Source organism: Passer montanus, unplaced genomic scaffold (genome assembly GCF_014805655.1).
Source record: "Passer montanus isolate IOZ18808 unplaced genomic scaffold, ASM1480565v1 scaffold5, whole genome shotgun sequence".
NCBI lineage: Eukaryota > Metazoa > Chordata > Aves > Passeriformes > Passeridae > Passer > Passer montanus.
Window position 1 is genome coordinate 11,815,187 of NW_024369929.1, and position 18,065 is coordinate 11,833,251.

The window sequence follows — 18,065 nt, forward strand, 5'->3', positions numbered from 1 at the left end:
AACATTATCTGCCTTGAAGTATTTGTTGTCCCCTTGAAGTTTGCCAGCTAAACCCCCCAGGCTTGTCATCTGGAGGACACCTGCTCTCACACTCCAGTTCCTCCTGCCTTCTCCCATATATCACCCAGGATTGCTGCTTCTAGCCAAAGCCTTGAATTTATTTTGTCTTTACTCCAGGTGTGATAGACTGTAATTCTCTGTTCCCTGTGGGGAGCAGAAGCCATTTGCTGAGATATCACTTTATCTTCTGGTGTCATTTCTGTGTCAATAGTCTCAGAGTAGCAGGTGAAGGGAAAAACATTCCAGAGTCTTCCTATTACTGCTACCCAGGACTGACAGCCCAGGGAAGTATCTAGTTTGGATGCCCTCTCTGACAGCTGGCACCAGCAAATATGGCCAAGAAAACTTGGTGGATACTTACAGATCAGCCTAGACCAGAGTGAAGTCCTCTTGATGTTTGCCTCATGTCTTGAAGATCTTATTTCTCCCAGTAGAAAAGAAATGTTGTAGAAAAAGTAACTCACATGAAACTGATCTTCCTTTCCTCAAATACATCCAATCTCTGCTTTTTAATGTTTCCAAGACCTTGCCTTTTATTCCCAGGAGCCCCACAGGTTAGTGTGTAAATAGGAATTTCCTTGTGCAAGATTTTAACCTCTTGCCTTTCAAATTTCTTTAATGTCCCTTTGTCTCCTATTATGAGACTGCAAGTCCATCTGATTTACATTCTGAGGACAAAGAGAGTGATGTTTTTTTCCTTCCCCATTGCAAGAGACATTTTTCCTGTACCAAAATATGCTTGGAAATGGAGCCCACCCAGAGGGTAAGGAAGGCAGACACTGCATGGAGACCCCTTAGAAGCTGCTGCCCTGTTGTGCCTTCCCTTCCAGCTGACACAGATCTTGGGTGTGTGCTAATCTGGCAGCCTCTTGGCCACCAGACCCATCTGCCAGTGAGTGACTCTCAGTCCTGACAAGGAGCCTTGCAGGAGTGCCTTGGGGCTGAGGGGAGCAGTGGAACCAGAGCTCTGTGCTGGGGCACAGGGCAGGACCTCCGCAGTGCAGCCTGGAGGAACAGCATCAGCAGCAAGTGTGACAACACATTTCAGGCTGCAGCACCTGCAGGGGCTGCCAAATTCAGGAGCACCTGCAAAATCTGTGAGGCCAGGGAAAGCAGGGGCAGGAGGAAAGCCCTTGCTCCCTGATCCCACACATCTGCCCATCTGGAGGAACACTGCTGGGGAGGGTTGGCAATGGGGGGGGCACTTGGAGCCCAAATCCTGGCAGCCAGTCCCTGACATGCTCTTCAAGAGCAGCTCTTTGAGGCCTGTTGTGCCTGGCTCTGCAGCACACAGAGCACGGCCAGCTCTCCTGGAGCTCTGGACTGTCAAAATGACTGTCAAAAGGACAGGCAGCCAAACCAGCCCTGAGGAGCTTGGCAGGGTTTGGTCTCAGCGTGTCAGGATGTGGGCTGGAAGCTGGGTAATGACACAGTGACAGATGAAATGCTCAGATGGGGCCCAATGCAGCTGCCCACCTCAGTCCCTCAATTCTGCATTTCTGCTGTACAGCTCCTTGAGCTGGGTCAAAGAGTCTGGGTTTTGGGAGCAGGTAGAGGGATGCCCCTCACTTCAGTATCTGCAGGAAGGAGCACACTTGGACCAGGGACAGTGGGGACAGCTCAAAAACTACCTGCCCCCACTTCTGAAAGCCAGAGTGTCTCTTTTGCATGGGATGCTCAAGCTTCAGGATATTTCTCAGTTGCCTTCTCATTTCTAGGGAGTCTGATGACTCTTAGGGTCCTTACATGTCTTCTCTGGCTGGGCTGCAATGAGAGGCACTGAAGGAGAGCTATGAAACATGCTGAAAATATTCTTGATTCTGATCAGAAACAGCACATTGAGGGTCATTCACAGGAAACTCTGTCCTTGTGAGCATAATTACAACATCACAGTGGTCTTGGCAAGGACAGGCTGAGGTCCAGAAGGGTGAACTTTTGAGCTTTCACCAGTGGCTACAAGATTCTTTTTGTAGTTATGCCTGTTTTCCCTACACAATCTCTGACAGGTAGAGAAAACAAGTTATTACAGCTATTTTGCAGACAAAGAACTAAACCTGAGGGTAACTAAATGCCTTGCCTTAGAGAAGGCATTAGAGAAAACTGAACAGAGTTATTGATGTTGCCCAAGTCACTAAGCCATCTCTCCTCTAACCAAACCTGAGTCCTAACAAATGTCTGCACAGGCATGTATTTTTCAATATGTTTTTTACTCTTTTCATATTTTATAGAGAAATTCCAGGTAGAACATAAGCAGAAGTTGCCTGAATTCAACTCTCCTGGCATAAATTCCCCTGCTGGCAGTCTGATTTTAACTCCCATCTGTACTGTCGCGCCCCTGCCCACAGGCATGAGTCACACTGAGCAATAAATAACAGCTAAATCCTTCCTCTGCCTCGACAGGTGATGCTGAGGATTTTCTCTCTGCATACACACGGGGTGTAGTGCTACAGCCTGATGATGTATTGTGGTTATTAATTTGGGGAGATGAAGCTTTTTCATCATTAATGTCCAACCTGAATGCAGGAATTTATTTGTGTGTTTGGGAAGCACATGCAGAGCCTTCTCACTGCTATGAAGTGCTGAGCCTAACAGGGGGGTGTTTTGTTTGTTTTTCTTCTTTTTACTTTTTTCTGAGACTGATACTGTTGTGCCTTTTTCATTCCCTACCTTCCTGGGCTTCACCATCCCCTGCCTTTTCCTGCCTCCTTTCCTTAATTTCATGCTCTGATGTTGCTTTCTCTCATTCTTTGGCTCCTGCAGTATCTTCTTGTTTCAGTTTTTTCCTCCTTTCCTTCTCTATTGCACAGAGGCACAAACATCATTTCAGAAGGCTGTGAGACAGCAAATGTCCCATGGCACAGCTGAAAGCCACATGACTTTGGGTTGTCAGAATATTGGCCAAGCTTCAGGCTCTGTGTAAATGAGCTCCTCTTGCAAAGACCTATCCCTAAAGGCTCCTGCAGGAACAAAAAAGGAATGAAGGAGGCTTAGGAAAAACCACTGCCAGGCAATCCAACTTTCCAAAATGTTAAGGGGCCCATTGCACATGCTCAAATTATCAATTCTCCTCTTCTGCAGGTGCAAAAATACTGCTGGGTGCTCTTTTGAGTCAAAATCCTTCATGAGTATAAAAACATAAATATAAATGTGGAGTTGCTTTGTGTGAGGTTGCTAGTAAATCAATACCAACATATTTCAGGCCCTATGGCAATTTTTTATTACTTTCTTCAAGACGCTGGTTTCAAAAACAGGTTCTTCAAAGATCTGAGAATCTGAGATATTCAAGGCACAGCTCAGACAGGCTTTGCAAATTGCCTCCTTACAGAAGAAGACATCACTCTGTGGGTATGTTTTGTTTGTGCTGCAGTGATACACGTGGGGCACATAGTGAATTTGATAGCTAGATAATGGAATCTGTTGAGTGATCATGGTTGCTACAAGGTTCAGGTCTCCTCAGTAGTGTCTCATATTAAAAAAAAAAAAGGTTAAACTAATCAAAATGCCATGAACATGAATGGAGCAAAAGGCAATGCTCCAGTATTTTCCCTGCCACTTCACCTTGAAAGGAGCCTCTTTAAATTTGCTTCTGCTTTGCACTTGTATTTCTCCACAGGCAAGGTGCATAATGAACAGTACATCTGCAATTTTGAAAGCCCTTGAGGCCACAATACAATTGTTTTGGAGGTTGGAGGCAGAAAAGAAAGAGGCTGGGTTTGTTTTGAGAACCACACTTTTTATCTGATCTCATAATAACTGAGCCCCTTTAGCCTTGATCATTGGGCAGCCCCGAAGGGAAACACAGGGATCAAGGCCATTAAAGGGCATGATGGAAGCATAAGGCTGGCTGTGTCTGTGACAGGCTACAGGGGATTTCTGGCAACAGGAGAGAACTCTGACATGGCCACTGCATCTGTACACTTCACTGGGGCTGGTGAGCAGCTGTCTGAGAGTGATGCCTGAGCATCCTGGGCTGGGAAAGGGTTGTTCCTGATGGCAGGAGTGCCTTCCAGCCTGTGGAAATGTCTCTGCTAGAGCTCCTTCTCACCACACTCCAATACCACAGAAGACAGGAGATAACAACCCTGCAAAGGCTGCTGTGAGGTGCAGTAAATTATTTTGTCTCCAGGAGTGGGGAGGCTGGTTGGTCCTCCAGCAATGGGAAGGTGATCATGGGCAATAAGTGATGGGTTTTTATCAGAACCTGAAACACCAAAGTCACCTCCCATCTGAGATTGGGGATGATGAGGCCGCCCTGGCCACAGCAGTGTGGGAGCACTGGGCAAAGGGTCCTTTTGTGGCACCACACTCTGAAGATCTGCATGGATCCAAAGGAAAGGGGGAGCAAGGCAGAAAGGAGGAAAGGATAAAGCATGGAGTGCTGGGGGCAAACAGACGTGGCAGACCTCAAGGCAGCTGTGTTAGGTAGGGGCAGGAAAAAGAAGGAAAGGGGTATTTAATAAGGATACTTGCTCAAATAAAATCCCTCCTGAAAGAAAGCAGTACTTAGAAATCACTCAGGGTTTTTCTGCTTTCATGGCTCTGTAGCAAATCTATTCATCACAGCCATGTATTAATGAATTAGTTAATTAAGCAGCTCATTATTTAATAACTCAGGTTGCAAGTGTGATGAAATAAAAATCCCCTTTGTAGCCAGAGGCACATCTTTGCCAATAAGCTAAGCAGTTTATAGTTAATCAGGGATGTTTGCTGTCTGACACAGGCAGAATCTGCTGAATTGCAAGCAGTTTCCTTCCAAGGTTATTGCTTACAGTCCTCTCTGGGAGCTTGTCAGGGCCTCCAAGCCCAGTCAGGTTAAACCTAATAAGCTGTCCAAGGGCAAACACACGTAGAAATGCTCAAATTCATGAAAGGGCACCAGGGCACTGTTGTTTCTGAATAAACATCCAATTTCCTATTGGTTTACACTGCCAGGTGCAATGCTGATAGAGAGGCTGGTTTATTAATAAGCAGTAAACCCTCAAAGATTCTAGCTCATTATGATATTTAAAAAGACAAGGAAATGGAAACATGTGCTGTTTGTTTGGCTCTGACATGGCTCCCCCAGGTGATTTTGGGAAAGCTCCTTTATTTGCATCTACATTGGGACACCTCTGAGTATTATTTGGTGTCCAGGTTGGGGTTTGTGCCTCAGCTCCACATGAAGGAAAATGTCTGTGGGGCAGCAAAGCTCACCTTTGTCTTGGTCATCATGTGGAGGATAGCTGGGTTTGAAGATGGGAATGAATCCTTGCCTTGCTTGTCCACAAGGTCCCTGGAATATGGGAGACAGCACACAACATTTCCATTTCCATGCTCAGACACTGTTTTAGTCTCTCTCTGCTTCAAGTCATGATGTGGAAAACAAACCTGAGCATTTTCCCCAGCCTTTGATGGGACTTGGGAGCACTGTAGGCTGCTTAGGTGCTGTGGTAAAGGGAGAGGAGGAGAAGAGGAAATAGATATCTAGAAGAAGTTTAGAGACTGTGAGTAATTGCTCAGCTAAAAAATTGTTAAACTCAGTAAGATGTCCAAATTCTACCTCAGGCATATGCACTTCTAAGTTTTCTTTGGGTAAATTATCATTTCCACAAGACTCTGGCACCAGCCCTCCTGCTGTGATTCTCCTCCATCCTCCCTGGTTTTGTTCTTTTTCCCTTCACCACCTCCCTTCTGACTAAGCTCTCGGCTGCGACTTCTGCCGTGTTCGCTCCTTGAAGCGAGTCTGTTCATTATTTATTAGCTCCCATACTCTTACACCATCTGTCTCAACTCATTATCCATATTCAGCTTGTCAAATTGACCTTTTATGGCCTTTCTCTGGAATCCTAATGTGTAGTCTGTCCCTCCTTATATAGATATGTGCTGCTAAGCCGTTGCTTTCCAACTCCTACTGTTGAACACTCCTCTCTGTATCTATCTCATGAACACCCAGCTTGCTAGTCTGTGCCCCTAACTTCAGAAAAATCTGTTTATTCTTCTTGACTGATGCTTGTTCCTTCTTTCATCTGCTGCATGTTTGCTGTGCCAGCTTGCTGTAGCACATACTGTCTTAGATATGACCTTTAAAGCATCTGCACCAGCACAGTATCAGACTTTAGGGTATAATCTCCTTCTAACAGTCTGGGGGACTTTCTGTCCCTTAGTTCATAACACAACATAGTGGATTACAAGCTGAATTCAGCCCACAGCCACTTTGCTATGAGTCACTACCACCACCACCACATAAGGCAATGGCATTTTAGTGTGCAGCGTGCTGGAAACCAGAAATCTCCCCCAGTGGGATGGGTGAGGATGAAAAAATTTAAAGGCATTGGAGCAGTGCAGCCAGATTCTTACTCAGCATAAATCAGGTCAGTTCAATCAAACTACTGAACTATTTGTGTTCATACCCCCTCCATCTCTGCTTCCAAATCCAAGGGCTACTGTAAATGATTCAGCTTCAAAGACAATAGTTTCTCCTCACAGAACATTGTGTAATGCAGGGCTGTAGGATCAAATAATGCAATAAGTATTTTCTCCTGGTGGAACAAGCATACACAGTGTGCACCTGCCTGGGAATGTGTAAAACCCACCACAGATCAATAGAGATTATCCAGAAACTGTAGGAGAACTTCAATAAACTCTGTAGCAGGGAATTTTGAACTAAAATGCTTTCTCTAAATAATTAATCAGGGCTGCTGATAACTCACTAAATACTCCAGCTCTGGTTTCTCTGCATTTCTTGATATACCAGCGCTGCATCTGTACCAATCTTTTCCAACATACAGTGTGGGAGCTGTGAATAAATGAGTCCTGTCCCAGAGACCCTGGAAGCATCTTTGAGCAAATCAATGTTTTTTACACTGCGCAGAGGACTTTCACCCTACCTGTCCCACCTGTGCTGAAGGGGAGCAGTCAGTAGGTGCCATCCGTACTACTGAAAGTCAATCCTTTGAAACATGATTTCAAGTCAATGACTTTCAAATATTTTGCTCTTCTGTACAGAATCTGTGGCACAGATAGCTTGCTTAACAAGCTCCATGGAGAGTTTTTGAACCTGTGTTACATATCTATCAAACAATTTCTTAATAATAAGAAAGTTTCAGGAGAAACTAGTTTTCTCCTTAGTTTTCACTTAATACTGCTCTCCTCTGAAGCTACAACAAAAGACACCTCTTTTTCCACAGTTCAAAGCAAATTCTTTTAAATGGTAGGCTCTGCTACAGACTTTGATTTTTAAATCCCTTGCTGCCCAGACCCAGTTAGCCTCCTGTGTTTGCAGACACAGTTGATTGTTGTAGCCATTAGCACATAATTTTACACCTGAAAAATATATATTGGCATGCCCTTCTGTGTAATTTTGTTGTCTTTGATGGCAAAGCAGCTTCTTTTTGCTTCAGGCTACGTGTCACTGAGTAAGAAAACTAAACTCATTTACCCTCCTTGATTATGTCTAAACCCATATACCTTCCTTGATGATCTTGTCCCTCTGGAACAAGAGCAGAAAAGAAACTTCAGAAATTATACTGGGTCTATATTGCTCCAGTTGCAATGGGTTTTCAGCCTGGATCTGTGATATAGTCCTCCTTCAAGAATGCTTGATGACCATGGTTTCTTTTGGACATTAATTTCAGATAAATTTTACTTCCAATCTTGTGAGACTGGAGAGGAATCAGAATGGAATATTTTTCCTAGTGATACCTACAGTGTTCTTTTACCTATCTAGAATTCAAGTAGAAACTTGAATCCCAAGGTCTAATCTGTATTTTCAAAAACAGAGACCAGGTCATTAGCTAATCACTGGCCAGTGTTCAGATCTGAGAACATCCTCCTGGAAATTCCCCAGGGACACACTGCTCTTCACCACCATTGATTAGGATATTTGATGGAAAGGCAGAGGAAGGAAAATGACTGCTGGAGACTTGCAAGAGATGTGATCTATTTTGATACAATCATTCCCTAAAATAATGTTCAGTCATTGGGTTAGGTTGGGTTGGGTTGGGTTGTTTTGATTGAGTGAAGTCTTCCACAGCCAACTTCTTCCAAAAGTGTTTCAGAGTCCTGTGCTCTGAGACTTTCCTCTTGCTATTTTGGCAGTGAAAGAGAGATGCAAAAAGTCAAGCAAGAATTAATAAGGCTTAGGGCTGATCTCTAACAGAGATGGCACCAGGTGCATTTATAATCCTTGGATATGAAGGCAAGAGCTACTGTTATTACAACACTTTTTTTTCCATAGTTTGTGGATCAGTATTATGTCAGGGCTTCCATCTTTCCCTGGCCATTTCCTCCTTTATTCTGATCATAGTTTGTACCATTAATCCCCGTTCTTGCTCCTTGACTTCCAATTTCACTTGGTTTCTACCTTTCTGTAATCAAAATCCCTCGTTTCCTTTTTCTGCCTTCCCTCACATATAAATTCTCTCCAGATCCTGCTGCTTTTCCCTCTGCAGGATCCTTGCCAAGAACCCAGCCTTGCCATCTGTCCAGGAGAATGATGATATTGCTCAGCTCTCTTCTGGATGTTGAATTGTGTGGCTGCAGCAGCAATTTTAGTGTTAGCCAAAAAAAACCCCAAAAAATACCCAACAATAATCAGAACCCTGTAGAAGAAAAACCCTTTTCTGCCTCACAGAGGTCAGGTACTTTTCGTCACATGCATATAAATAGCAGGATTACTTTTCCTATATCATATTTCTCTATATTGTCTTCTTAAAGGTGCACCTGAGATAATTTTACGTACATGAGAGCATAATCAGAGTTCCTGTTACAATTTTTGTTGGTAAAAACATGCCATTTTTCCAAACCTGAATAATTTAGGGGGAAAAAAATCAGTTTCAATGAATGCTTCTAATAAAAAATGGATCAAGCAGTTGACAGAATGGCATTTCTTAAATGATTTTTTTTTTCAGTTTGAAACATATCTCCATGCACCTCTTTTTATTTTTTATGCCAATGAAAAGGGCAACTTTCTACAGTATAAGATGAAGAATTTATAATGCACCTGATCTGATCTGAAAGCATTTTTGTTGTGAATTATGGGGTTGCAGTCTAATATTTTAGATTTTAAAAGAAATTTTTATTATTATTTACACTAGTTGGAAGGAGGAAAATTTTCAAAGTTATCCTGAGGTAAAATTGCATTTTTCTTAGTTAAAAAAAATTTAATTAGTTTAAAAATTAAAATGTTAGACTGCAAGACTTCATTGAAAATCTGGCAAAGACCTGGGAGCACTTTTCCTGACAGGTCCTCCCTCAGCTGTGAAGCTGGGAGCACAGAGACCTCCTTTCCCCAGATTCTGGTGTATTTAAGGTTTAAGGTTTTGGGGACACAAGTTGCCCATATATGAATATATTCATATATTCATATAACCACAGCTGTGAGGGCTGCTCAACCTGCAGCACTTCATCCAGCAGCTCAGTGATCACTCATTGCTGCAGTGCTCAGCGTCTCTGATAATATTGCTGTCACTGCTGGCTGCCTGAAATCCAGGATGCTGCTCCCCTGGGAGCTGTGATTTCTTAGGCACCTCAAAAATCTGTCTCTTCGTGTGTGCAAGCAGATCCATTAATTGCAACCTCACTAGGAATCTGAGATTGGAACTTCTCAGAAGCCTGTCTACATAATCATCTTTTTCCTTTCAGTGAGGAAAATTTCTTCTCAGGAATTTTTTACAGTCAGCTTTGTGACTGCAGAATGTCCTCATGGTCACTGTAGGATCTTGGCACCTTCCCATTGCTGTCAGCAGAAAGCAGCTCTGGGGGTGAGGATGTTCTGCAGGAGGAGTCGTCCTTCAGGCAGAATATTAAACTGCTCTGCCATCTGTTTTACAGGGATTATTCTGGTCAATGCTAAAAATCCCTTGAAAGCATTTTTATGATGTCCCTGTCGTGCTCCTTCTCCTTAGTGTTTGAATAACCTCTCCCTCCTGCTGTTGATTTTGTGTTCTCCCTTTCTGAGCATGCAGAAGGGCCCTGGGTGGCAGCTCCCAGCCCTGGCTCTCTCTCCCTGCTGGATCCACACCATGGAGTGCATTTTGCATTTGTGTGTGTGCACCCACGGCTTGTGCTCCCACAAAGCAACATCCTCACTCTCTTTGCTTTTCCAGAAACTCCATCATGCCCCAAGGTGCAATATTTCATGAGAAAACCCTTCTTATATCTACCCTGTTCACTAATTTGACATTATTTCTGTTCTCTGATAGAGCTCAGGTCTCTGACAAGCCCTGGGCTCTCTTCATTTAGTACCAGGCACAAGAAAATCACCCTTCTCTGCATCCTCTCCAAGCTCTGCTGCCCTCCAGCCCCCATTATCACCTCAGCATGCCAGACTTACCTATATGCCTCTGGGAGAGGCAAATGCAGGTGTTGATCTGCTTTTTTTAAACATCCCTTTTCATAGAGTAGACACCATTTCTACTATGAGGATATCCAAGATTTTAGGCTCCTATTTTAAGTTGCAGAGCTCAGATGACAGAATTCCTGGCTAAGTATGCAACATCTGAGCTAACTAAAGAGCTAAAGAGTACAAGAAATCTGCAAGGTGCAAAGTGTATTTTAAAGAAATGAGGAAAGGATCTGAATTCTGATGTATCCCAGGTTTCTGTGTCCAACACAGTTTAATGGGCTGTTTTGGGCAGACCCAGAATGAGGCTTTCCTGCCTCTGCCTTCCTGCCTCTGCAGACTCTGCCTTATGGATCCTGACATTTGTCGTGTCTTCAAACCTCACTTGTGTGTCTCAGAAAGAGAACTGTCAGTTTAAAAGGGCCCAAGGTTGTAATCATAATAATTTAGATTGGAAAAGAACTGTAAGGTCATTAAGTCCAACCACTGACCCAGCAGCACTAAGCCCAGCACTAAACCATGTCCCCAAGTGCCACATCTACATGTCTACTAAATACCTCCAGGGGTGGTGACTCCACAACTGCCCTGGGCAGAGTGTTCCAATGCTGGACCACCCTTTTGATGATGCAATTTTCCTAATATCCTGTCTGAAACTTCCCTGGCACAACCTGAGGCCGTTTCCTGTTGTGCTGTTATCTGGGAGAAGAGACTGACACCCACCCTGCTACAATAGGCTTGGTGAGATGTGTATATTTGTCTCAAGGCTCATGCATCACTGTGAAGGGTAATTATAGCAACCCAAGCCTGCCATCTTTATGACACATCATGATTTCGCATCTAAATGCTAAATGGGGCTGTTAATGAGTGAGTGCAGCTCAGCTTGAGTGAAAGGGTGTTAAAGAATCAGGTCTGGAGTGAATCAGCCTGTGCGTATGTGGCAAAGAAAGAAAACAAGTGGTGTGAAATATAGAAAGTGTAGCATTCTGGAGTTATAGCCTGCTTCTCTGCACTGCCCCTTCTCCTAGGGTGATCCCAGAAAATATCCACCTACAAACTGAATGGGAAACCAGTCACTATTTTTTTGCCATGACCTTTTCTTTGAATTATTTGTTCTTCCCCATACAGGTGACTCTCACTGGTCTGTGAGACTCATCAGCTCATGTCATTATTTCTTAGGCCGCCCAAGATGTGATTCCATCCGGTAAATGCCAGACTTTGTGTGTCAGTGAAAGAGCATGGATGCTTCATAGGTCTTTTCTAAGTTTGTGATCTTTGGTCCTGTTGTTGTGGGAGGCAAAGAGCCCAGCTTTAAGCCTTAGCAGCTTTTAAATAGAGAATGAAAAGATTTCCAGCACTTGGTCTTTAAGAACATACTTTTACCTTTTCAAAAGAGAGATAAGGTCTGTGGAGACTCAGAGTCTGATCAGTTCTGCTATTGATCATTAGTGTTATTGTTACTTCATTTCCTAAAACGAGTTTTCAATTTAGTTCTGTGGCAACCAGAAAGGGACAAACACAGTGAGGTCACTGCTCTTCCTGCTCCAATATTTGAGGTCACTTTGAAGCATGACCTGTCAGCAGATGATTCTTAAAGACTTCCAAAGCAAGGCTTGATGTTCTTTTGCACATATTGTTCTTTTGTTTTTTTCTCTTTAAATAAAAGGCTCCTTCCCTTACTTTTCAAAAGAAAATATGTCTCTGTGGAACTACATTTTACTGCTTTGGAGAACATGATGTTCAGTCATGACACAAATCTTTGTGTAATCAAGAAAGTTACTTCAGGACTGGGAGGTTCTGAGACTCAAAAGTAATTTTGGACTTTTTTAACCATTAAAGGTAACACTCCAGCACTGAAACAAGAGCTGTAGAGCTCACTTAAGTACTTCTGGTGGCTGTCAGATGTATTAACTTCCCTGCACATTAACAGCTCTGGTGCCTATGCAAATGTTTCTCTTTACCCCTCCCTGCACTGTAGACTCCTGATCACTATAAACTGATCAGAATGCATTTGGCATTTTAATTTTTTTTTTCCTATTCCTTTATTGATCACTCTTTTTGAGCCCTGGAAGAATGCTATGTTGCCTTTTTCACTTGATGCAAAATGTACAGTGTGATTCAGCATAAAGAAAGAGAAGAGGAGACATGTTGAATGTGGTGACAAACAGCAGAGAAAAGGAAGAGGTTCTGGCAGGTTCTGCAGAGGCTGTGTTGTAATTATGGGCCACAAATATACCGGTAGATAAACAGAAGGGCAGAGGAAGCTTTTATGAAGTTCCTTGGAGCAGTTCCATGAACAGCACGGGCAAGGCATGGCCATTAATCCATGCAGAGAAGTCAAGCCCCTGCTCCTTCCTTACCCTGAACATTTGGGCTGCCAGGAAATCACAGCATTTGCAGCAGGAGTGATGCCCCTCTGAGCATTTTAATATAGAGAGTGCTACTGAATTTCTCCTCTGAAGTAATTTTAGCTGCATATAGCACTGTTATTTACAGTGTGTGCGTTTGCGTGCGCTTCTATAGGTCAACTGACTGTGTAGGTAACAACACCCACACATCCTCAGGCTTGTGCCTGCCCATGTCAATCCATACCTCATTTACACTTTATTTAGGCAAGTAGCTCAAAGCTTAAAGCAAAGTCCACGTTCTGTGCATGCCTACGCTGTGCTGGCTGCTCTGGCGTGACTCCACTCCCTTTCCCATGTGCTTCTCCTTCCAAGCTCTGTGTCTACAGCTGTGTGAGGCAGGGGAATGCTGCAGAGCCAGCTGGCTGGAAACCGCCTGCAAAATAATGGAAATCAGGTGTCCAGAAGGAGTATGTGTTTAGATGTGTCTTGACTTTTCTTGGTTTTCCCTGCAGACAGCAGTGACTCTGTATTAGCTTTGTTTTTTTGCTCTCTGTAAAAATCATCCCCTGTTGATGTTTGGATATGGGGAGAACAGAGCTTGGTGTGACTTTTGGTGACTTGGCAGACGCTGTATGCCAGTTGTGCATCTGGGGTACAGATGGAGAGACACTAGGGAAAAGAAGAAGCCAATAAATAAAATTAATGTGGGGATCTGGATGAAAAAGAAAACCAAGATCATATTTTGTCTTATTATGATGCTGGCCAGTTGTAGGGACCAGGGATGAGTGTACTCTGAGGAGATGGATGGAAACATATTTAGCAACCTTAGAGCTCTTTTCCAGTAACCCAGCCCAGTGCTGTTCTTCTTTCCATGGAAAGCAGAACCACATATGGGAGGCAAGACTTCCAGGAATGACAGAAATTGGGACCACATGGTACTTCACATTCTACTTTGGGTTCCCACTGAACTTGGTACATTTTAATGCTCTGGTTTTTTTTGAGGCTTTGGGTTTTGATGATGCAAAAACATTCCTCTGTTGCTATATTTTTTCAAAGGAAAAGCACATATTCAAAATGTTGGACATTAAACTCAGTGCATGTGTGCTTGCAAGCTTACTGCTGTCTCATTGCTATTGTTTCCTCTTTCTCAGGACATGACCTTCAGCACCACAATGAATCAGGAAAAACCTGTCAAATCCTCCTAGCTCCCCGGCTGTGCAATTTGCTGTTCCCTCCCTGTTCCCCAGACAGCAGCTTTTCTCACCCAAGACACAGGAGCCAGCAAGTCACAAATGACAGCTGAAAACTGAAGCATTACCAAAAGCTGCGTGAGACTCTGTCAAAGAGAACCTTTATATATAATTCTCCTTCCAAGCCTGGGAAGCTGAGCATCCCATCACTTCCAAAGAGCGGAGGGAAGATATGTTCAAGTAACCAACAACCGAAACTGCACCAATCCATACCCATTTTAGAATATCTACACAGTGACCTGCAGCACTTAGAACTCTCCGTTCAGGATGGATGATGGATATAGAAACACAAACCAGGTCTCAGATGACTACAGGTACCAGGATGGCAACTACAACGCGCCCAACGACGGCTACTACCGGGGCGGGGATGAGCCCGCGCAGGAAGAGGATGCCCAGAGCGATGTCACAGAGGGCCACGATGAGGATGATGAGGTCTATGAGGGGGAGTACCAAGGCATCCCACACCCAGACGACATTAAAGAGAAGCAGAAGAAGCGAGCCCCTGCCGTGGATGATGAGTACAGAGACCGTGCTGACCTCATGGCCGAGAGGATGGAGGATGAGGAGCAACTCGCCCACCAGTATGAGAACATCATTGAGGAGTGTGGCCACGGACGCTTCCAGTGGACTCTCTTCTTTGTTTTAGGGTTGGCACTGATGGCAGATGGGGTGGAGGTGTTTGTGGTTGGATTTGTGCTCCCCAGTGCTGAGAAGGATATGTGCTTGTCCAGTTCCAACAAAGGGATGCTGGGTAAGTGCCAGTGGCAAACAGCTCTTCTAATGCAACGAGAAGCAGCTGGGACACCATTTTCTGGTGACCAGCTGATTTCAGGATCTTCTGATGACTTGCTTCTTGTGTTGTATGTCATGCATAGTCATGCCTGGGTGGATCTGACTCAGGAGGGGTTCACAAGCTGATGAGCAGCAGAATTGTACCAGAATGTGCTGTGGCTCCAGTGCCAGTCTGGTCAATGTGGGCTGGATCTGGGCAAGACAGCTCACAGTCTGCAGGTCCACAGGGCAAAACTTCAAGGGGTGTTCAAGGATAAATAAGTGAAAAGTTAAAGGTGAATCTAGTGAATCAAAATCCAAAGCTGTTAGAAACTACAGGTTTCCCTTTTCTTCAGCCCAAAGTCCCAACAGGCAAATCAACTGTGCAGCCAGTTCCTTCTGCCTGCTGACTTCTCAGTTTGCTCATATGTCCTGGATAAGATTTAGTCAATGGAGGCTTCTTTTTAGGTCTGTGGAATGCAATTAAAGTGCAGCATGAAGATTAAAGCTGAGGCTACTGGCAACATCCCTTTTGCATCACTGTCAACATCTCCCTGAGGTCAAAATACAAGGCTTAGTTATTTATTGGGACCAAGATGGGGTGGAAAGGTTTGGATGAACAATTTTTTCCCTTGAACAATAGGCAAGCCAAATTCCATCAGCCAAAACAGCAAAGCCTCCCAGATCTCCAAGAATCAGGACAGGATCCAGCAGGGTCGGTATTGAGAGCCAGCCACGCAATAGGACAGAACATCTGGAAGGGAAATAAAATAGCTTTTGGAATAACTGGTTGAGGAGGGAGAGAGTGTGTCTTGAAGGACATGTACTGGGATTGCAGGGAATCATCAGGGACTCTAGGTCATACAAGCTGGCCCAGAAGTCCCGCCTGATGCAAGGAAAATGCAGATTTGGGACTAGACCCCAGCCACTGACTTAATTCTGTTGACATTATTTTCATGTGACAAAGGCAATAGATAATTATCCCTATATAAATCTCTCCTCTTGGTGTACTGAGGTCATATTCACTTTTCTGTTTCTCCCTTTTTTCTTTGAACTTAAGGATTGGGATACTTCTTTCTATAGTTAGCCAGGTCTGTACTGAGTTTTGTGCCTTAAAGAATTTAGCAACTTTTTTTGCTTCACAAACCCATTAAAATTTCTAGCTCGAAATATCTCTGGTCAGATATCTAAAAGCAAACCTCTCACAATTAGATCCTGATTTCAAAGGGACTTTGGAGTTCACCAGCTCCCTGTGGGACGCAAAGCTTGGTGTCTTTTTAGTGATGAGACCTTTTTTGAAAAGCAGGTCATTTATTTTGGTGACTCTCTGAAAGCTGAGATTTTCTGAAACTCTGACCCCATAAATATCTACCTCTGTATAGCTCAAGCTCTGGCAGGCTTCTGAATGAGAAAACTTCAAATGTCACAAGAAAATCTATCTTTGAAGTATTTCTGGCCCAACCACAGGTAAAAATGAACACGAAATCTCCCCAGAGAGAGCGTTCTGCTTTTTCCAGCTCAGTATTTGCAAGGCTGAAAGTTCAGGGTGTTCTGATAAGCTCTGAATAAGCAAGGAGACATTTGGGTCTGTATCCAATCCCAGCTCCAGCCTCCTGCGCACTTTCAGAGCTAATCTGGGACTGCTAATGAGGGGAAGAGAACTCTCCTTGCTGCCTTTCCTGCCCACTTTCAAACACAGCTTGTGAGAACCTGATTTTGCAGAACAATTTCTCCTGTCCTTAGCTTATTTGTTTGGGGGATCTGCTGTCAATCTGCTTGTATCCAAACTATTTCATGACTTAATTATGGAGGAAAAAAAAGAATTTTTCTTAAAACAATAAAAGCTGGTTCATCTTAGTTTGGGTCAGGGAGGAGGGTGGGTGGCTATGGCAGCATGCAGTTGTTATTGACTGGTGGTGTACATGGGGCAGGTCTCTGATTCAGTCCATCTGACTTGTTAAACACCCTTTCTTGCCTGCTGGACATTTCTCTGCTGCTGGGTCTGAGGTTTGTGACTTTGTGGAAATAAATTAAGCAAGGCTTGGAAAGCCTCACATTGCCCAGCCGTGCTGTGATGTGAGTAATGAGTGCCCAAGGCATCAAGAAAAGGGTGTGTGATGAGCCTTGGGTTGGTAGGGGGCTGCTGGAGGGCACAGGAAGGGAACAGTGCAGATTTCTGGGTCTGGAGAGGGGAAGGAGACCTTTCTGCCAAATGAAGGGTGGCAGCAGCAGGGAAGAGGGTGTTGGAGGTTTGACAGAGAGCAGGGCAGTGCAGGGACATGAGGTGTGGGTGCAGCTCTGCCTCCAGCACAGCCTCATGTCCCAAATACTACCCCTGCAAGGAGGTTTCATGTCTTTTCTCAGCAGCTGGGGCAGCAGATACCAGCTTCTCAAGGGGAAGGCTGAGGAAGTGCTATTGATGGCAACAAGAACAAAATCATCAAAATCTTTCTTAGGATAGCTGCAGCTCCCATCCACCTGCAGCTAGAAAAAAATGTATCTCCCACAAAGCTCAGAGTGTCCAAGACAGGCTCATGTCCCTCTGTTAATCCATTCCCTTGGTGGTCTATGGCAGTGCACATTGATCAAGGTTCAATTACACTTGGAGATTAATTTGGTGGCAATCAAAGAGTCTTCAACTCAATTTTAATGTGCAGTGACAGCCTTGCACAAGAGTGTCTGCACAGGGTGAACTGGAGGGGCAGGCACTGCTTTCCCTCCAGTTATCCCACGGTTTTAGGGAAGCAGGGATATTATCCACACATAAGCTACTGCCCCTTGCCTTATCCCTGTGTACCAATAAACATCCACAGATAAGCTCGTGTTTATTCCCAAGGAACCATTTATCTCCCCAGTTTTTGTGAAGGAAACATAACCAGGTTTTCCCAGGAGCAGTTAAGGTCACTTCCAGACAGCTGCTAACATTTAAACATACAAGGGCTCAGCCATAACAAGAGAGGCCAGGAGGGAAAAATAAGGAAATAAGTCAGGTTAAAAATCAAACTCCAGCAGAAATAGGAAGGGACAAATAAGAGCGATAAAGCAGATGCCTCCTAAAGACCAATTTAGTGAAGTTCAGCTTCTGTTAAAAGGACATTTTGAGTTAAACACTCTGCACATTGCATATTTTTTTCTCCCTTGGAAAGCAGTCATGGGAAAATATCAAGCAAACTATGGCCAAATTATGCAAAAATTGCAAATAAACAGATGCCCACGGTGTTTCATGAAATGTGTGAAATGGATATGACACGTCTTAGAAAATGTTTACATTTCATTCTGAAAATAAACATCTCACCATCAGATGCAAATTAACAGCTA

The 18,065-nt window shown here is 44.0% G+C and overlaps 1 protein-coding gene across 2 annotated transcripts in view; it reads left to right on the plus strand.

Annotated features, from left to right (window-relative positions):
- Positions 1-18,065, plus strand: part of SV2B (synaptic vesicle glycoprotein 2B) — a 59,656-nt gene that overhangs the window by 18,135 nt on the left and 23,456 nt on the right. For both annotated transcript variants that reach the window (XM_039723514.1, XM_039723512.1), the window contains exon 2: positions 13,878-14,727. In XM_039723514.1, coding sequence (XP_039579448.1) covers positions 14,244-14,727 — 484 coding nt within the window. In that variant the 5' untranslated portion in view covers positions 13,878-14,243. The remainder of the gene's footprint in view (positions 1-13,877; positions 14,728-18,065) is intronic.